At 36.4% G+C, this 22811-nt stretch overlaps 1 protein-coding gene across 2 annotated transcripts in view; it reads right to left on the reverse strand.

Annotated features, from left to right (window-relative positions):
* The window catches only part of CWC27 (CWC27 spliceosome associated cyclophilin), a 215258-nt gene that overhangs the window by 84465 nt on the left and 107982 nt on the right, over positions 1–22811 (reverse strand). For both annotated transcript variants that reach the window (XM_066253591.1, XM_066253592.1), the window contains exon 11: positions 10439–10542. In XM_066253591.1, coding sequence (XP_066109688.1) covers positions 10439–10542 — 104 coding nt within the window. The remainder of the gene's footprint in view (positions 1–10438; positions 10543–22811) is intronic.

A 22811-nucleotide genomic window follows, 5' to 3' on the forward strand; every position in this document is an offset into this window, starting at 1 on the left:
ATCAAGATTAAGCTTCTTTAACATTATAAGTTTATATAGATGAAAAGTAGTAAAAAAATTATATACTCTCACAACCTATCAAACCCGAGGGGCCCTAGTCTGACTTAATCCAGCATTAAAGAGATAGATTGAAGAAACCTGAAATGGCCAGCGCAATCTGAGAGCTTCCTCAGGGATGTGTTTCATGAAGAGGCTTTAAAATTCTTTCTTGATTTACAAGCTCAGATTGCTCTTCCTCCTCCAATTTCCGGCAGTACTCATAGAGCAGGTATTGTGTGCTTAAAGCTTTGAAAAGAAGCTCTGACACCTTATCTCCTGAAAGCTGATTAAGAATATGTCCAAACCTGTATCTCTATGGACTATATTCAGTTTGTTTCTAGTTTTGATATGATGAAACTTAAAGAAACCTGGAGAGTATCTAGAGATGTATTTAACAAAAAGGATTATATAGTTTATTAAAGAATCTGACAGAGCCAACAAAGGAGGAAACAAACTCTATCACCAACTTATTACCCCTCACAAAAACCCTGTGCACAGACCTGGATGATTTATTTACAGTGGGATAACACAGACTCCCAGGCTGTAAACGGGACAAGTTTTGACAGTGCTGGTATCTAAAGTAAAACACCACATTTCTTGTTTACCTGAGTTGGGGTGTTGGGGCCTACTGCAGACTCTGTATTCAACTAAGATATGTAACTCTTGAATTTTAGAGTCAAATTTCATGCTACTATAAAAAGCTCTAATTATATGACTATAATAATGGTTTTACTCCTTGACATTCTATTTCATTTACTGAAGCCTTCTTTTACACAGTATCTGAAGCTTTCCAAAAGTAAATAGATGGTAAACCAATGACAAAAATTTTGAGGTCATATTTAGATAATGCTTTCTTCTTATATAGAGGTATCATCATATCCATTATTTGACAATAACCTTATGACATAGGAATATCAGATCTTCAGCTTTACTGGAAAAATTGAAAATGCATGGTCCTATGTATACTTTTATTGCAGAGAAAAGCTTTCTTATAGGGATATTGATGTCAGCATCATGACTGAGACACTTCCTCTGTCTTTCCTCTCTAATATACAACTAGTAGGACATCTATTACTCAACAAAGATTCTTCTGCTCAACACACTAGAATGCCTGAGAAAGATCTACACATCTGTACATCTGAATGTTGGTGGACTGAAATGCACAGAGAAGACAGAACTGGGACAATGACAGGGACAGTTCCCACAATCCTGGTTCCCCTGTCATAGTGACTGAGCCTGTAGCCTAGAGAGTGCAGTAGCAGCAGTAGAGAGAGAGCCTATAACTCCATACCCCCTCCCACAGCCCCAGCAAAAAAAAAAAAGGACAGCATCACCATCAGCATCCATGACTCCAGCCCTCCGCCGCAATGGCAATGCACCACCCAAGAACCTGGCAGCAGGAGCAGTGTATGACACTCTGGCCTCCTGGCCACCATGGCACCAGAGGCCATAGGGAACTGGACAGCAGCAATGGGAGAGGTTGGAAGCCAGGTTCTCCCCAGTCCTGTTACCTGTTCCATCTTTTCACTACAGCAGAGTTGCCTGAGATCCAGACAACCCTGGACACAATAGGGGCACATGCCATCACTATAACCCTGGTGGTGGCACTAGTGATCATGGCAAAACCCACAACCATGGTAACACCAGGAGCAGCAAGGCACCAGTGACCCTGAAGGCACAAGCGGCAATGAAGAGGGCACCTATGATACCTCTGGCAGAGGTGGTGGAACATGGAGAGTGCTGGCTCTCAAATATAACCAGAGCCAACTCAAGTAAGAGAAACCAAAAACTTGTGCTATATAGAAAGTGTCACCTACTGGAAAATAAAGTTCTCTAAATTGTTAAAATGAAAACAAAGCTGAACTTAAATAAGAAAAGTATTCACCACTTCAAATGTGCTAGCAGAGGAATAACTCATCAAGCACCATAAATAATCACAGTAACAGGATATCACAAAAATAAAGTGATAATTCTCCAAAAACCAAACTCAAAATTCTAGAAGATTCTGATCTGAATGACTGAGTTATAAAGAAACTCAGTGAGATACAAGAAAACTAGGAAATGTAATTCGATGAGTTCAGGAATAAAGTTAATAAACAGAAAAATAAATAAAAGGGATACTTTACCAAAGAGATTGAAACTCTAAAAAAGAACCAAACAAATTCTGGAGCTGAAGAATTCAATAAATGAGATGAGGACTGTATTAAGAAATCATTAGAAATAGAGCAGACCATATGGAAGAGAGAATTAGTAGGCTCGAGGATGGAAATCTAGAAATTATTCAGGTGGATGACAACTAAGTTTTTTTAAAAAAATCAAAAGAACTCCACAAGAACTGTCTGACTTCATTAGAAAGAGCAACATACAGGCCCTGGCCGGTTGGTTCAGTGGTAGAGCGTCGGCCTGGCGTGTAGAAGTCCCGGGTTTGATTCCCGGCCAGGGCACACAGGAGAAGCGCCCATCTGCTTCTCCACCCCTCCCCCTCTCCTTCCTCTCTGTCTCTCTCTTCCCCTCCCGCAGCCGAGGCTCCATTGGAGCAAAGATGGCCCGGGCGCTGGGAATGGCTCCTCGGCCTCTGTCCCAGGCGCTAGAGTGGCTCTGGTCACGGCAGAGCGACGCCCCCTGGTGGGCGTGCCAGGTGGATCCCGGTCGGGCACATGCGGGAGTCTGTCTCTCCCGGTTTCTAGCTTCAGAAAAATACAAAAAAAAAAAAAAGAAAGAAAGAAAGAAAGAAAGAAAGAGCAACATACAGATAATGGAAACTCCAGGAGAAGGGAGGAAGAAGGGAACGAAGAGACTATTTAAATAAATAATAGATGAGAACTTCCAAAACCTGGGGAAGGGACTGGAAATACAAGTAAAAACCCAATAGACCACCTAATTATCTCAATGCAAAAAGATCATCCCTAAGACACATTTGTATTAAAAAAGTAAAAAAAAAAAAATCAATGATAAAGAAAGAATTCTAAAGGCAGCCATGGGGAAAATGATAGTAACCTACAAAGGAACCCCTATCAGGCTATTTTTAGATTTTTGAATGGAAATTCTACAGGCCAGAATAGAGCTGAATGACATATTCAAAATACTGAAAGATTAAAAACTGTCAGCCAAGAATAATCTAACCAACAAAGTTACACTTCAAATACAAAGAAGAAATAAAGACTTTCCTGGACAAACACAAGCTAAGGATATTCACCACAATACATGCCTTATAAGAAATGTTGAAAGGAACTCTTCTACTGAAAATAAAGAAGCAAGAAGTAATAAAACTTTGGCTAAAATGATAAACAGAATCAGAAAATTGCAACTCTATTACAGATTAGAATGTTAAATATTGAAGCTACTTTAATTTGGTAATAAACATACAACATAAAAAAAAGGATAATGTGGACCCTGACCTGTTGGCTCAGTGATAAGAGTGTCGGCCCAGGGTGTGGATGTCCTGGGTTTGATTCCTGGTCAGGAAACAGAGGAGATGTACCCATCTGCTTCTCTACCCCTCCCTCTTCTCGCTTCTCTCTCTCTCTCTTTCTCTCTCTCTCTTTTCTCCTCCTGTAGCCATGGTTTGATTGGAGCAAGTTGGCCCTGGGCGCTGATAACTCCATGGCCTCCATCTCACATGTTAAGAAGAGCTCAGTTGCTGAACAACAGAGCAAAGAAACAACATCCTAGATGGGCCGAGCATTGCCCTCTAGTGGGCTTGCTGGGTGGATCCCGGTCAGGCCACAAGTGGGAGTCTGTTGTGCCTCCCCTCCTCTCACAGAATTAAAAAAAAATAATAATAATTTATGGCAACAAAAAAGTTAAAATGGGAGGAAGAAAAGGACAAACTTGTATAGGTAAATAAAGATAAGATGCTCTCAGAAGAAAAAAGACTATTTTGGATATGAGATGTTTTACATGAAACTCACAGTAACCATAAAACAAAAATCTAGAGCAGAGACACAAAATATAAACAAAAAGTAAATAGAAAAACATAAAAAAAACAAAACTATAAAAGTAGACAGAAACACTTGGGGGAAAAACACCTGCTATAGAACAATCAGAAAACAAATGATAAAATGGCCGTAGTACACCCTCATGTATCAGTAATCACCCTAAATGTAAATAGACTGAACCCACCAATCAAAAGGCAGAGAAGCTGGATAAATGACAAAACGTGATCTAACTATATGTTACCTTCAGGAAACTCTCTCAGCTCCATTGGTGTTAAAAAGATCAATATGGTGACTCAATTTTAGGTGTATGCTTTCTTATTAGGCAAAGATTTTAGGAGGGTTAGGGTTATAGATGAATATTCCTTTGGGGGGAAGCTTTGTTGAGGCATAACAGATATACAAAAAAACTGAACATGTTTGGATGTGTACAGTTTGATGAGTTTGGACATGTGCCTATACCCATGATCCTATAACCACAATCATGTAATATCACATGGCAATGCCTTTAGGATTGTTCAATTGTATAGAGCCCCAAGTATTTATTAACATAGAAGCAACAATCTCTTTTTCAAGTGAATTTAAATAATTTTATTTTGTCATAATGGAAGTAACAATAAAAAGCAAATACAGTAAAACATAAAAAATAGAAATAGCAGACCTTATTTATCTTTAAATTTATATATAGAGAAAAAAATAGTTCTTTATTTTAAAGTAATTTGCCTTAAGTGATAAAATAGATTTAGAATCACACTATGGTTAGAACATAAATTCCCATTTAGCTATACAAATCTGGTCCACGAAATTGGGTAAAGATTATAAAACCAAAGGAATATTACTTTCCAATCGAAGGTGATTTCCTAAGACAACAGAAGCCCTGAAGAAAGGATTATGCCTGTAAGAGAGCACAGGCTACGTGGGAGACTGCTCTTCACTGAAGAAGGGCAGAGCTAGGTACTTTGATGCATGGACTTTAGAACACAAAGCGTTCTTGTTTTTATGAGTTTCTTCCCAAGTGCTTTTAATCCTAGGATAATACATTAAATTCTATAATGAGGTGTCAATGGTGAGCAAGTATTAGACTTGCCAGATGAATTCATAAAATCAGGAAATAATACTACAGGAAGCTTTACTTAAGATGGTATACAGTCCACATGCACATCCCTTTTAAGAAAAATATGATTATAGAAATGCAACTGTAACAATACAAGAAAGAAAAGTTTATTTTGAGATTTTATTTTGTCATACTTATATGCAGTCATACTAATTACAGGCTTTAACTGTAACTAACACAGTATTAAATTTTATATTTTCAGTTTGTAGAATTTGAATAAAAAACAAAATAGAACCACAAATAGATACATTTTCTCTTCCAAATATAAAACTATTTTTTTTATATAGCAGTGTAAATTTATTAAAAGTTTTCTCATTATGTAATTTATTTTTTTTGACAGAGACAGAGAAAGAGACAGAGAGAGGGACAGATAGGGACAGACAGGAAGAGAGAGAGATAAGAAGCATTAATTCTTCGTTGCGGCACCTTAGTTGTTCAATGACTGCTTTCTCATATGTGCCTTGACTGGGGTGGGGGACTACAGCAGAGCGAGTGACCCCTTGCTCAAGCCAGCAACCTTGGGCTCAAGCCAGTGACCATGGGGTCATGTCTATGATCCCAGCTCAAGCCAGCAACCCTGTGCTCAAGCTGGTGAGCCTGTGCTCAAGCCAGTGACTTTGGGGTTTCAAACCTGGGTCCTCTGTGCCCGAGTCCAATGCTCTATCCACTGCACCATGACCTGGTCAGGCTGTAATTTACTTCTTATAGAAACCTGAGAGGTGCACAGCATTTTATAGGAAAACTGAGTCACAAAGGTTTAAATAACTTCATTGCTAGTAATTAGAATTAAGAGTCTTAGTACTTTCCTGCTTATTTTTTGAGAAAATACAATACTCTAAAGCATTCTTATAAATATTAGTGTTACATATAATGACCACCAAGTATTGTCAAAATTACTATTAAAAATAAAATTACTATTAAAAATAAAATTAATATACTTTTATTCTCTTTATAGTCACAGATGTGGTATATGTATCCAGATAAAAGTTCATATGAAAGATAAGTCTATATAATACAACAATTTACTACAGATCACAAGGCTCTTTTATTTTTGTATTTTGTTGAAGTGAGAAGTAGGGAGGCAGAGACAGACTCCCGCATGCACCCAACTGGAATCCACCTGGCAAGCCTGCTAGTGGGCGATGCTCTGCCCAGCTGGGGTGTTGCTCTGTTACAGCCGGAGCCATTCTAGCACATGAGATGTAGGCCATGAGGCCATCTCAGTGCCCGGGCCAACTTTGCTCCAATAGAGCCTTGGCTGCAGGAGGGGAAGAGAGAGACAAAGAAAAGGAGAGAAGGGAGGGTGGAAAAGCAGATGGGTGCTTCTCCTGAGTGCCCTGGTCAAGAATCGAACCCGGGACTTCCACCTGCAGGGCCTACGTTCTACCACTGAGCCAACTGGCCAGGGCCACAAAGCTCTGTTTAATATTGATTATCTACTTCTAAGTTTATTGGCTAATTAAATTGCTAGATATAGCATATCATGTTCAAAAAACCAAATCATCCAGAGTTGCCATAATACTCAGATAATTTAGTCTTGGACTAAAATGAAGTGCTTTAAAGCCTGATATGTAGCCATAAAACCCAATCAAAAAACCTTTCCTGAATAGGTTTAGGAGGGTATTCAGCTCAATTGATGCATGAACTTACAAAGCCATGGCCAAATAACACTTTCCAATGACTATTTATGTGATAATCTTACTATATAAATGCTTATGAGAATCTTTGGATCTGCTCCCAGAGTTTATATATTATAGTTCCAATCTTGGATATCTATTGGCTGCTGGAAAGATCGGCTAAGTTCTAACATACATTCAAGGATATCTGAAATTCTACTTTGTTTCCACAATGCTATGCAGTGAGATAGCTTATGGTATCATTTTCCATCTTGGGGAAAGATGGACTATTAGACTTAAAAACTGCACAGAAATATGTGAATATCAAATAAAATATGAGCTCACTGAAACTCACAAATCTTGTACACTAAATAATTTCTTACCACCTTATCAGATTTCTTATCACTATCAATTTTAAAAGAGCAAAGTAACTTTAGAGAAAATAGAATCCTAAGACAAAGGTAATCCACACTGCATCATAGGAGTTAAAAATGAATTTTGTTAAGCATTCTAAGATAGTGACAGTCCAATATTGCTCCTAGTAATAATCTAAAGAATATTAGAATCAATAAATAAATGGACACCTTAGTGTTCACATCTTGGTTTCTAAATACAAACTCCAACAAGAGAAGCAACAGTTCCTCTGAGAAGTGCTTGATTCCAAGGGCTCAGAAGGCAAAATACAAGATCAACCTGGATGATCTTGAGCCAGAAAGTAAGGAAGGACTCAAAGAATGGGAGCAAGATGAAAGAACAGAGGCCAACCAGGAAGAGGCACTAAATAAATAAATAAATAAATAAATAAATAAATAAATAAATAAAAGAGAGCTTTTCTTACAGAAGAATTACAAGTAATAAAAGTAGTAAGGCCCTGGCCAGATAGCTTGATTGGTTAGAGCATTGGCCTGAAGCATGGAGGTCACCAGTTTGATCCCCGGTCAGGGCACGTACAGGAACAGACCACTGTTCCTGTCTCTCTGTGTCTGTCTCTTTCTCTCTCCCTTCCTCTGGCTAAAATCAATAAAATTAAAAAAAAAGGTAATAAGAATCGGGGAAATAGGCACCATTACAACACCACAGTGAATAACGGTTGCCTATAGGCTAGATCCATTCATGGAGGCTAAAATTAGTGGGGGAAGCTTGAAAAGAAACAGACTATTTATATAGTCTCAAAGTATCTTCCCTCAAATACTTACAATCTAAAAAATAATAATAATTTTACAGTGTAGCAACTCAGCAGACATCACTTTATGTCATCATGGTAATATCACCAGTAAAAAGACAATAGACATTCTTGTTAGCTTTGATTTCATGCACTGGGAAGAACTAGCACTTATGTGGCAGTCTTGCCAAAAAAATGTATAACCTCAATCTAATCACAAGAAAACACCAGACAACTTCAAGGTGAGACATTCTACAAAATACCTAATAAGGACTTTTCAAAGTGTCACGGTCATGAACGGGGAAAAAAAAAAAAGACTTAGGAACTGTTGTAGATCAAGGAGAGTAAGGAGACAGGATAGCTAAATGCAGTATGGAATTCTGAGTGGAATCATATAACAGGAAAAGGATATTAGTGAGAAAAATGGTGAAATTCTAATATGGTCTACATATTAGAAAACTGTATTAACACTAATTGCCTGGTTTTGATCACTGTATTATGGTTACACAAGACCTTAACATTAAAGGTATAAGGGAAGTCTCTATAATTTCTGTGACTTCCTGTAAACCTGTTTATTTCAAAGTAAAACAAACAAACAAAAAATAAAAAAACTCATTCTGAGACTAGAAGAAAAATAATAGCAACCATGACCCAAAATATTTGGAAGCTAATTTTAACTGTCATTCAGATTTAGGGAATATCCAGGTATTTGGATGATATAAAGAAAATTAAATTAAGAAAAGTAGTTGTTAATATAATTCTTCTAATTATGGCAAAAAAATTTTTAACATGGCTAATTGTTGCATAAATAGATTAAAATGAGTTCCATAAGAATCTTCTCCTTCATGTTCAGAAATCATTCTTTAAAGCTCAAATCTTTCTTTACTTACTTTTAGTCAATATTTCAAAAGCAGAAAATAGCCCCGGACAGGTAGCTCAGTTGGTTTGAGAATGTCCCGATATGCCAAGCTTGTGGGTTTGATCCCCAGTCAGGGCACATACAAGAATCACCCAGTGAATGCATAAATGGAACAATAAATTAATCTCTCTCTCTCTCTCTCTTCCTTCCTCTCTCTGTACAATCAATAAAAACATTTTTTAAAGTGATAAAGACAGCACTGTTTATGTCTAATTAAGGCCCTAACCATACATCGCTATTACAGTAATTACTAATTTTCAATTTTATCTCTCCTTCTAGATCATGAATTCTGAGGGTTAACAGCACACCCCTAATCCAGCATGGTTCTCCAGATATGTGGTACTAATAATTATTAGCTCAAAATGAACAAAAATTTTCTTTCTAGTTGAAAGGACTTACTCTCATATATTTAAAATGCTTTTAATTACAAGAAACAATCACCATGGAATTTATGATTGTAAAAAGAAAATAGATTTGGAAATTGCATATTACATGCCTTATTACTGAAACTGTTTTAAACTAAAGAGCTTCAGTGAAATAGCTTTTTTTTTGGAATTCTAGCTTTATAAAAATAATAGTGAAATAAAGAACATATTTAATCTGTACATAAATCAGGGTATTATTTTGATCAACTTTTGCTCAGTTTTATCAATATTTAGATTTTCTGTATCTAAACATAAGACTCAAAAATGAACAGGAATCTATATTTAATACTACTCAAATGAATGTACAACTGTTTATACAAGTATCAAACATAGAACTTAAATACTTTTCTTAGATGGTTTAAAGGGTATGTATACAAAAAACAAACATTAATTCCATTCTGCACCCTGTACCCTTCTAGATAAGTGCTATGGCAACATCTAAATTTTGCCTGATGTGAAACATTGATACGTAAAGACACATGCAGCCCCATGTTTATTGCAGCATTGTTCACAGTGGCCAGGACATGGAAACAACCAAAAAGCCCATCAATAGATGACTGGATAAAGAAGATGTGGCACATATACACTATGGAATACTACTCAGCCATAAGAAATGATGACATCGGAACATTTACAGCAAAATGGTGGGATCTTGATAACATGATACGAAGCGAAATAAGTATATCAGAAAAAAACAGGAACTGTATTATTCCATACGTAGGTGGGACATAATAGTGAAACTAAGAGACATTGATAAGAGTGTGGTGGTTACGGGGGGGAGGGGGGAATGGGAGAGGGATAGGGGGTGGGAGGGGCACAAAGAAAACAAGATAGAAGGTGACAGAGGACAATCTGACTTTGGGTGGTGGGTATGCAACATAATTGAATGACAAGATAACCTGGACTTGTTATCTTTGAATATATGTATCCTGATTTATTGATGTCACCCCATTAAAAAATAAAATTATAAATTTTGCCTGATGTTAAGTACATTTTTTTTTTAAATTTAGAAACAATAGTTATGATCACATTTGATTGCATTTGCTTCTCAGACAAAAGTCTTAGGTGGAAATTTATTTTATTGGCTGTCTAAAGAAAGTATTTTAAAAATGCAAAATTCCACCCAAGAAGGAAGGAAGAGAAAAGGAGGAGGAAAGAAGGAAGGAAGAGGGAAGAGAGGGAAGAAGAAAAGTACCAAGTAAAAACATAGCCTAATAAATGCCCTTACCTTCACTTCTGCTTTCTGCTTGTTTTGCTGCATTTTCTATTTTTTTTTGTTTTGCTGCTAAGAGTTCCCGCTTTAGCTGTCTTGCTTCTTTTCTGAGCTCTTCACTATAAAGCAAAAACAATTATGTCAGTATATAATATACTATAATATACTGAGAAAGTTGTTTAGCAGAAACAAATAATCCTGGTTTTCAGGTACACTAAGAAAAACAATGTGAATAATGTAGTTCATTTCATTTCTGTGTATGTGTATTTATGCAAACATACTTAAAGGATATTTTTTTAAGTTGTAATTTTTCATAATAGCAATATAATGTGAATTATTATAAAATATACCACCTTTCAAGTATATCAAACAAAAGTAGTTAAGTGATAAAAGACCCATTGTTCTCCCTCTAATTTACTTGCAGATTTAACATTCTAGTTTCAGTTTAATAATTCATGGAGATCCAAATCAAAGCAAAATTTTAATATAAGTACTATTCACTAAACCTGGGCATACACAAAAACAGTTGGCTTTAAAACTCACCGAATTCCTGAACTGGCACAAATAACTACCATTTATTAAGGAATTATTACAAACTAGTTGCAGTGCTAAAATTTTTATAAACTCAATTCTTAAATTCAATTTTAACCCATTTAATACCACAATTTGGCAAATAATTTCCACTTCTCTGAAAACTACAGGACTGAGGTACTGTGTTGACAAATACAATCGTACATTAAAGGCAAACTGAAAGGTAAAATGGAGACTTCACTGTAAGTAGAAACAAGCTACGTGACTTGTTTCTACAGGCCAGTTTTAGGACAAGAAAGTCAAATTCATGCCTTGCAAAAAATTATTAACTACCATGTGATGAACCCTTAGGGTCACTTGTGAATAGTCAAAACTATGCATTTTATATCTATGAATGTCAAACATCCATTCTATTTTCAAATAAAGCTAGAATCGATCACAGAGAATGAGAAAGCTCTATAGCCCAAGCAGGCAGGTCATTATGGAAATGGTTCCAACGACACTCACGCCAAGGTTTAGCGAAATCTTAAGTCTAAATAATTCTATACTGATTCAACCTTTAGTTCTTCCTCCTTATCTCCAAAACTAACTACCACTGTCTTATAAGAGTCACCAAACTAACAGGTCTTACAATGTGTATGACTCATTCTTTTTATCTTTCCCACAGCAAACACACACAGCCATATTTTATAACTGCTTGGTCTCCAAGGTCCTGAATTCTGCAACTTCCCACTCTGATCGACATCTACTACCTTTTTAGCTTTCTCACTCATTCATACTGAACCTGTGCACACTCATAATAATGAAAGCTAATCCTTAATTGTAGTTCTTGGTCGACTGGCCCTATTCTAACCCCAATTGGCTTTCTATCCATTCTGGATGCTATGGTCAGCTATTTCACTGGTGTGTTCAACTGTATCCTTACTTTTTTTGACTTGTTTATGAATTAGATACAGTACATCATAATCACCTAGAAAAATTGTTAAAATGTGTTACAGAAGACAAACCTCCAGAGAATATGATTTCTTTATATGTTGGATATGACCTGGGAATTTGCCCTTGTGACAGTTTCCCCAGGTGACTCCATTATGCACTCAGGTTTAGGACACATTGCATTAGGACCTTACTATAGAAATTATCTTCTCTTTCTTACAACTTTAAGCACTGCTGCTTCAAAGATCCTTTTATTCAGCCAACAAACATGCTCACATTTTCCTGGACTCTGCTCCAGTCAAGTGATTATTATCTTCCCAAGTGGACTTCTTGCTTGAAAGAACAGTTTATATACACAGCCTACTTCATCAACCTACAACTTCCTAATCTCTTGCAATCAATCCTTCTTGTACTCTACTAAGACTGCTTCTGTATCAACCAAATTCAATGGCCTTTTCTCAGTCCTCCTCTTCCTCTCTGGCCTATCATTCAATGACATTAACCACTCCTTCCTTCTTGAAATTCTATCCTAATCAGACTTACCTGCCACTTAGGAGTCTTGCTTCTCCTAGTTACACTTTCTCTTCTTGTCCTATACTTGTTAGCATTTTTCTCATTTCTACACCCTGTACAGTGGTATTTTTATCTAATCATCACATAACATCAGATATCACCTTTACATAGGTTAGTTCCAAATCTAGATGTTTTGCTCTAATTTTGGTCCTGCACTTCTAACTATCTATTACAAATTTCCATATATATTAGTGCTGTCCAACAGAATTACAACGTAAGACACATGTGCTATTTTAAGTTTCCTAGCTGCCACATTAAAAAAAAGTGGCAAACTTAACTATGTCGTGCCTGAATAGTCAGGTTTTTAATTCTTCCCTCGAAGATCTCTGTTGTGGGTGTTGATAGTCCTATTTTCTGCTGCTTTGCTTAATATATAGTGTTTCCTTTATCCCTCCTACCTCAATGCCCCACTCATATTTCAGGCTGGGACCTACTCCTAATTTAGAGCTCTCTTTCCCCCTTTTGCCAACTTCTATTATGAATCTACCTTTGCCACCCAGCTTAGTGTATCCCAAGGTTCTCTTTACCATGTCACAGTCGCAGAGCTCCAGGGAAAAGCAACCTGGTCTCATCTCTCCAGGCAGAGGAGAACAGAAGCTACATCTCCACACATGCTGCAGATGGCTTTTCCAGTCTACCTGAATCATTACCAGCTAGAAGCAGCGGTCATTGGGACTTGGACGTGAGCTACAAAGTATAGAATTGTGACAACAATTCTAGTGCCATGCAGACTTTTCCTGGACTCCTGCTCCTTATGACAGCTCCTAACAGACTGAATTGGGGTTGGGTTGCATTTTTCAGGGATTTGGCATGGTGTTGGAGCCAACTTGGACTTGGTGAACATGTTAAGGACACTATTCTTTTATGGATTCTTGCTGTATTGGCCAAGAGTTTGCTTAAAGGCTTTAATCACTGTAAAAAAAAATAGAAGACTGGATAAAGAAGATGTGGCACATATACACCATCGTATACTATTCAGCCATAAGAAATGATGACATCGGATCACTTACAACAAAACGGTGGGAGCTTGATAACATTATACAGAGTGAAATAAGTAAACCAGAAAAAAACAAGAACTGCAGGATTCCACACATTGGTGGGACATAAAAATGAGACTAAGAGACATGGACAAGAGTGTGGTGGTTACGGGGGGCGGGGGGAGGGAAGGATGGAGAAGGGGGGGAGGGGCACAAAGAAAACTAGATAGAAGGTGACGGAGGACAATCTGACTTTGGGTGATGGGTATGCACCAGAATTGAATGACAAGATAACCTGGACATGTTTTCTTTGAATATATGTACCCTGATTTATTGATGTCACCCCATTAAAATTAATAAAAATTTATTTATTTAAAAATAAAGTTGCAAAAAGAAACAGGTTAAATTAATACCCAAAATGGTTTTCAACATGCAACCAATATAAAAATATCAATACAATATTTTACATTCTTTTTTAGTCCTAAATCTATAAATCTGGTGCATACATCTCAGTTCAAATTAGTCACATTTCAAGGGCCTACATCTAGAGAAATAGCAAGGCTAGATGACATAATAATTAAATATGTCCCATATGACACAATAAAATAATTTTCAAACTTCAAGTCATCTCCTTCCTGCCTAAACCTGCTTCTTCTCCTGAAGTCCCTATTGGATCATGGAACCGTTTCCTGTCATGACCAGACTTTAGAATCCCTCTGGGCTGCTCTGCTACCTGCACTGAGTTGCACTAAAGTGGCCAGTGCCTAACCTCTCTCACATACAGTGTTCTTCTCAGCTCTTACCATTGCTACCTTGTTTGGGCTCTCATTATGTTCTTAGAGAAATGGAATTATTTCCTGCTCCTTGAATTATATAAACACAGGGAATAGCAACCACATCTTTGCTCTGTCCAGTAAATATACTTATCGTCTTATTATACTGATTAAAATTTTTTTTACGTTGGTAAGTAATTCAGAAATTTAGATAATGTTTGTGATGACTAAGGTCTTTGAGGGGAAGATAAGTTTGAAGGTTGAAGAGGAAATGTTGCATGATGGGTGAACAAGCCAGTTATAGAGTAATTAAATTATGCAGAGAATGAGCGGCAATGAAAGAATATATTATTGTAGAGGCAGTAGAGCACAGGCTTAACTTTGGATTCAGGAAATCCTGATTCAAAAGCTAACTCCGTCACTTATCATCTGGATGACCTAAGAACAATTACTGAACTTCTCTGAGACTGTTTACTCAACCAAAATATCAGGGTAGATATTTAAAATATTGGACACCCAATACACTTTTAAACAAATGGTAGTTATTATTATTTAGATCATATGTTCAATGTAGGAGTACAGTTAAGGGCTTTTTGTCATATAGCCATATTTATTAAGTTATTTATTACAAGTGAATGAATGCTAACTCTACAGAGATCAACTCTGTTCATAATTTTTAAAAAGGCAATGAATGCATATTAGCTTCTAAAAATCTATTCTTAAATAGTCAAAATCTTTGATACACTACTAAAGTAGCCATAATAAAACTGAACCATGATGAATAAAAACTCAAAAGGCAAAGTTGAGATAGAGAGAGTAGATCTACACAGAGTACTAAAATATGTTTCAATTTAAGAAGTGGTGATAGGTTCACAACATTGTCACCATCTTTCCGACTATTCAAACAATACCACTTGTTAGTACTTGTGGAATCCATAACTCTTGGAATAAAGTGAAAGTTTTAGGCTAGTCTTTAGATCACAGTCTAATATTAGGGTTCTCGATCTTATATTCTCTGGAATATAATCTTATCCATTGTCACTAGAATATATTTAAATCTGATACAATGAGAATAAAAATTGGAAGTCTGGAGTAAACTGCTTACAGAACAAGCAAACAAACTATGAGCAGGCTTTAGAACCAGGCAGCTCCCTCAGAGCCCAGTCTCTGCTTGAATGATAAAAAAAAAAGGCTTCTATTAACTCTAACCTAATTAATTTTTTTCTATGAGACTGACGCGCTACCTACTGCGCTAACGAGGCACTTTAATTTTTTTCTAATAGTATGCTTCTAATTTGAATTCATTTGAATTTTAATGTGGTTTACATGACATCACCATTATCCACTAGATAATTCTGCATTATATATATATATATAATTTTTTAATTAAATAAACAATTTTTATTATAGAAACTTTGGAAAATACAAAAGAGAATAAAAATGAAGTAAAAGAGTGCACAAGCTCACAGATTTATATTGAAGCATGGAAAGAAGTAAACATCTTACCCAACACTCTAGCCCCATTTCCCAGAGGTAATTACTATCAATTGTGTGTGACGGGCAGTATTCTAAATTGTTTTTAATGCTTATGAAAACAAATATACATGCATATATAAACATTTGTACACGTATACATATATTAAAATATTTTCAACAAAAACAAAGTCATGTTATAATATTTTCTATAATATACTCTTATTTTTAAAATATCTTTTGTGGCCATATATTCTACATCAGTATACAGAGATTTCTTTCTTTAGTGGCTAAATCGAAACCCATGTATGCACATTTACTAGTTAATTTAACATATGCCATACTGATGACGTTTAGGTTGCTTGTGATTTTTTTTTTTAAGTGAGTGATGGGAAGATAGTGAGATAACCGGGATCCACCTGGCAACCCCATCAGGCACCAGTGCTAGAGTAGTAAGCTATTTTTAGTGCCTGAAGCTGAGGCAATTGACCAACCAAGCTATTCCCAGCAACTGGGGCCTAACACAAACTAATTGAGCCCCTGCTACGAATGGTGAGGAGAGAAAGAAGGGGGAAAAGGAGGGGGAGAGAAGCAGATTGTCACTTCTCCTGTGTGCCCTGACCAGGGATTGAACCAGGAATGTCCATATGCTGGGCCACTACTCTATCCACTGAGCCACTAACCAGGAAACTAGTGATTTTTTGCTACAACAGTGAGCTTGCAGAAAGCATTTCGAACATTTTGTTTTTAGACTCATGTTCTTATACGGTAGGGTAGATCTTAGAATTATAAGTACTTGAAAATAGAGTTTATACAGCTTAATATTAATGGAGAATACAAATTACTCTTCAAGAAGGTTGAATCTATTTATCCTTTAACAACCATAGGATATATCTTCCATATCTATCTTTTGCTTTTTGCACTCATAATTTGAGGTTTTCCTCTTTATGTAATAATTCTTCCATCTGAGCTTCAAGATACTTTTTTTTTGACAGAGACAGAGAGAGAGTCAGAAAGAGGGACAGAGAGGAAAAAAGAGAGATGAGAAGCATCAATTCTTTGTTGCAGCCTCTTAGTTGTTCTTTGATTGCTTTCTTATATGTGCCTTGAATGAGGGACTCTAGCAGAGTGCGTGACCCCTTGCTCAAGCCAGTGACCTTGGGCTCAAGCCAGCGACCTTGGGCTTCAAGCCAGTGACCTTTGGGCTGGAGCCAGCAACAATGGGGTCATGTCTATGATCCCAAGCTCAAGCCAGTGACTCCGCACTCAAGCTGGTGAGCCTGCGCTTAAGCCAGTGACCTCGGGTTTTGAACCTGGGAACTCCCCGTTCCAGTCCCGTGCTCTATCCACTTTGCCACCGCCTGGTCAGGCTGAGCTTCAAGATACTTAATTCAATTTTCAACAATTTTTTTTTAATTTTTAAATTTTATTTAGAAAATTAACAGGGTGACATTGATCAATAAGAGTACATAGGTTTCAGGTGAACATTTCTATAGCATTTGAACTGTTGGTTATGTTGTATATATTATTTCACATAGAGGTGGGATATAAAACTGAGACTTATGGACATAGATCAAAGTTTCAACAATGTGATTGAGTTCTAAGAACTCTTTCTCAGATTGCTCCTTTGGAATAACATATCTAGTCTCCCTAGGAATTTATATAATTTTCTTTTAGAGTTCTTTTTATTTCTTCCTTTAAGGATACAAAAGTCATTTGTTCTGAATAGATGGTTTTTGTGTATATATTTTTAAATATGGCAAATCTGTAATATGCTCTGCTCCATTGGAATAAAGAATTCCTTGAAAAAAGTCCACCCTGGCTGGGTAGCTCAGTTAGTTTGAACATCATCCGAATATGCCAAGGTTGTGTGTTCAATCATCAGGGCACATAGAAGAATCAACAAATGAGTGCATAAATAAATGAAACAATAAACAGATATTTCTCTTTCTCTCTATCTCTCCCTACCTGTATCTCTAAAACTTAATTTAAAATAAATATATATATATATATATATATATATATTTTTTTTTTTTTTGTATTTTTCTGAAGCTGGAAACGGAGAGACAGTCAGACTCCCGCATGTGCCGACCGGAATCCACCCGGCACGCCCACCAGGGGCGATGCTCTGCCCACCAGGGGGCGATGCTCTGCCCCTCCGGGGCGTCGCTCTGTTGCGACCAGAGCCACTCTAGTGCCTGGGGCAGAGGCCAAGGAGCCATCCCCAGCGCCCGGCCATCTTTGCTCCAATGGAGCCTCGGCTGCGGGAGGGGAAGAGAGAGACAGAGAGGAAGGAGAGGGGGAGGGGTGGAGAAGCAAATGGGCGCTTCTCCTGTGTGCCCTGGCCGGGAATCGAACCCGGGACTTCTGCATGCCAAGCCGACGCTCTACCACTGAGCCAACCGGCCAGGGCCTAAAATATTTTTAAAACCTGCCCCAAAAAATATCAGCATAAAAATTATAGTAGCCCTTATATCTATATTTAGTAATAGCAAAGAAATACAAATTCATTCAGTAATTTCTGGAACATATAATTTTTTGTTCAGTAGCATTCTGAGTAATGGCACAGAAGTCGAGATGAATAAGAAGGGGAAGAAACCAAACTTCAACAGATTCATTCTTTAAACTAGTTTTTTCCCTCATCATTTACTCTTCTTAATAATCTGTGATATAAGCATTTTAAGGGTAAGAAGACTAAGGCTGACAAAGATTAAATACTTAGCCTGAAGCCATACAATCAGTAAATAATAGAGCTAGAAACTAAAAATGAGATTGTCTGAACTCTCAGTCTATGTTCTTTCCATGACGGTACACCAATACCTTGAGAAAACCTCCGAGGGAGCCTGAATTACAAGGAGAGACAGGTCCAATACATAAATAATAAATACAGTATATAATAAAAATTGGCAACCACCATACCAAAGAAATGACTAAAGCATTTTGAAATTCCGAGAAGGAAAGACTACTGTAAGCTAAATAAGGGATGGCTTCCCAGAGGCAGCATCAGAACTGGGCCCTGAGAGGTGAGTAGGAGCTAGTGTGAAGAAGCATCCAACCAGTGTGCCCAAACAAGACAGAGAGGTGGGAGAACACAGGTGCACAGTAAATCATTATGCTGAAGTACAAAAGTTTTAAAGGTGTAGCAGGGCTGCAGGACTAGTAGCAAAAGAGAATTAGAAAGAGAATCTGGGGCAAAGTATAAATATTAAGCATTTGCGAGTTCCAGGTGAAAATATTTTCCTTCAATTTTTTCACACCTTTAAATATCCAATTATTTTTTACAGCTTATTTCTTACCTGTTCATTTTGTCTTTATTTTACCCACTCTCCACCTATTTTAATACCTTATTAATAATGCATATACTCCTTAGAATGCTGTCTTCCAAGAAGTAACTTTATGACCTCCTAATCAAACTTTTCAGTAGCTTCCCTTTAGATAATAACTCAGACCTTCAGAGACTTACTATCTCAGACATACCAGATCTCCTCTTCCCCTTTGATATTATTCCTCTGTTTCCAATGATTTAACTCTTCCACCTCCTGCTCCTCAAATGTAGGTGCTCCTCAGAAGCCTGCTCTCAACCCTCTCTTTTCGCTCTTCATTCACCTTCAGGACTTCAATTCCATCTATCTTAATACAATCAATGTACAAAATCAAGATCGTGTCCTGATAACTCTTTATGTATGTCCACTTGCAAGCTTAAATTCACATTTCTAACTGCCAGATGGATACTTCTATTAAATAACCCATACACGCATCAAATTTATCATTTTAAAAGTCAGGTTGATTATTTGGCTCCTCAAAAATACCACCTTACTTCTATGTTTCTTATTTTTGATAGTCACCAGGATGCTAGCAGTGAGGCCCACCTTCCAGTACTCCCTTACTTTCTACAGCTACTAAATAGACACATCATTCTTCCTTTACAACGTCTCTTCCTGTCTGCAGTTAGTGACAGCTGTCTGGGCTTTCATGACTTCTCTCTTACAATAGTCTCTTACTTGTTCTATGTACTTATGTTCTGATGTTTCTTCCATTCATTTTGTACACTTATGCCAAATCCTACAATTCTACTACTCCCGATCTTCCTAACTCCCTAAATCCTACTGAATTGTGCACTAATTTCTTTCCCAAGCATTGAAGTCCCTTTCATGTGCTACCTTCAAAGTACTTTTTCAATTTTATCTCTCACATATCCTCTACAGTTACAATAAATTTCAGCCAAAACATACAAGTTATAATGGCCTTAGCAAACTTTGAGCTTCAGCACACATAACTCTTTATTCATGTCATTTCCATTACCTAAAATGGTCTTTCCTCCCTATTTCTGTCTACTGAAATCTTCCTCACTTTTCATGGTTTCCTGGAAAAGTTGGTACTTGAGCACAGCCTTCAAGCAAAGTTGTCAACTTCATTGAGTCTCAGTTTTCTCATCAATAAATTGTGGCTATATTCAGCACATGTATTATAACAAGACTAATGCAGATATTAACAATTAATATGAGTAAGAACAGTATCTGGTGCTTAGAAGGCAGTTTTTCCTTTCCTTTTATTAAGATTTTATTTATTGATTTTATAGGGGGTGGGGAAAAGAAGTAGTAGCTTCATTCTAGTTGTTCATTGTTTGCCTGTTGTATATGCCTTGACTGGGCAAGCCCAGGGTTTTGAACCGGCAACCTTAGTGTTCCAGGTCAGTGCTCTATCCACTCTGCCACCACAGGCCAGGCAGAAGGCAGTTTTTTAATAAGATATGTTGTAGCCAACTCATGACTGTTACGTTACATAAGCAATTTAGAGAATTAAAACAGTAAATAAAAATGAATGATACTAACTACTATTCTATTAAAGTTACCTAGTCTAATGTTATTCATGTTTTTTTTTCTTTTTAAAACATTCATTTCAAAAGATTAAAACAGTTTTGAGTAAAAAAAGAGACATGTTAATGAGAAGACCTAGACCTAACATTACTATATAGCCACAAAAAAGCAATTAATTTGTTTTCTTTGCCTCCATTATCATCAACAAAGAAAAGTCTGAGGAAGGTGTAAATTAATATTTCTGAAGCGCATAATCATAATACAAATGTAAAAAATGATTATACTTTGCAGATCATTTAATTTCAATTCCTTTGGATTTAAGATCTTACAGCTCATTATCTAAAGAAATGGTGAGATGCAGAATATAGTCTTCATCTCAGACACAAAGAAGCTGAAGAGATAGCAAGAGATTTGTTTAAATATTGCCTAAGTCAGTAATAGAATGGACACATGATAGAGACATCAGGCTCATTATGCAGTTTCTCACTTAATCTGCTAACTTCCCAATGAATGAAAAGTATATTTATACTTGAGTGCCTTATGTTTAAGCTATACATTTTTTATACAACAGAAGACACTATGAGTGACTACTTGTTAAGTTTTTACAACTACAGTCTGTTTACATTTTTTTATCTTTATCAGACTATATTACTTTATAAAAGAGTTTTAAAATCTTACAATTTTTTTTTTAAATCACATAGCTTTACAATTCGAGATCGAAGGTTTAAAATGGCAACGACAAGTATCTTGCATTATTTTTCCCCAGGTGCTTTTCTCATTTTCTCTAGTTTCTAGGACTGTGTCTTAGGAAAATTTTGAGTTATATCTGTTCTTTTCTCTTATGGCATGAGAAATATCTTAAGATAAGGACTGTAAACTCAAACACTGACCTTCTCTAACATTCACCTTTAAAAAAAAAGAAAAGGTTAAGTTGCCAAGACCTGAGTGTTTGATATATTTTTGAAGATGACTTTAATCTACAAAAATGAATGAAATATGTATAAATTTCTTATATAAGACAGCAGATGAATTTGCTTCGAGACCTTGTTAAGCAAGCGGACAGCTAAGTATATGCACATTATAGATCACTGTTTCTTGGACCATGGATATAACTCTTGCAGTTAGCTCAACCCTATTTCCCAACATTTGAGAAGAATCCCTAACACACAGAGATGATTGAAAAACAAATAGCACACTCTTCATAATTTTCAGTCTTTTGCTTTAGTAACAAAGATACTAAATCTGTTTGTAATGAAACAACAGTTTGGCTGTTGATGAAATCATTAAATAGCCATAATAAAAGCCTAGCATAGGTATTCAGACTATAGATGTAAGATATGACTTATAGGCTTTGGTATCATCAGCAGTAGCAGAGCTGCATGTTTTTCATATATCAGAAAATATGAGAATATGCTATAATTTATACATGAATTTTGAAAATATATACAATATATCTAGGAACTATCTAATAAAATTAAATCAGGAAAACCACTGTGTGTTCAAAATTCTGTTCTACCTATTATTAGCATTATGACTTTAGACAACTAAGCTAATCCAGTTAAATATCAGTTTCCTCATCTTGAAATAAAAATAATAGTAAGATTGGAAGAAATAAATATGATTCCATGGAAATTACTTAAAGTATTTAATATGGTGCTTGGCCAAGAGCATGTACTTAACATTAGTTTGCTTCTGTTATTACCGTTATTGTTATCACTTCCACCACCAACACTACTTTTATTTTTACTATTTACAGAATGGCTTACTGACAAAAAGAGACCTCCGGGTAACTAAAGAGATTAAAAAGGTAAATCTTTCCATTTTTTCTCATGGGTGCATAGATTTAAAGAGCTTACTGAGCCCTGGCCTGACAACTCAGTTGGTTAGAACATTGTCCTGAAATGCAAAGGTTGTGGGTTCAATACCCAGTCAGGGCACATACAGGAACAGATCAATGTTTCTGTCTCTCTGATAAGTTTTTGTGTTTGATGCACTGCTTGGATTAAATACCATATGCTATGAAAATGAGAAATGTAATAGTTCAAAAACTTAAAAATCACCAATTCTCATACCCTAGTCAGTAATACTTGGAACTGAATTGCTTATGTTCTTTCATTAAGATCTAACTGAAAGGTAAAACATAAACACATCAACAACAACAACAAAAAAATATATATGCTTACAAAGGTGAGGCTGAGAGAATCTACATTATTTTAGTCTACGTGATCATGGAAAGCATCTACCAGAAGATAAAATTTAATCTGAGAGACAGTGTTCAACATGCCCTTTAGACCAATATGTAGGAATAGAA

The sequence above is a fragment of the Saccopteryx bilineata genome, chromosome 1 (assembly GCF_036850765.1).
Source record: "Saccopteryx bilineata isolate mSacBil1 chromosome 1, mSacBil1_pri_phased_curated, whole genome shotgun sequence".
In the NCBI taxonomy this organism is placed as follows: domain Eukaryota; kingdom Metazoa; phylum Chordata; class Mammalia; order Chiroptera; family Emballonuridae; genus Saccopteryx; species Saccopteryx bilineata.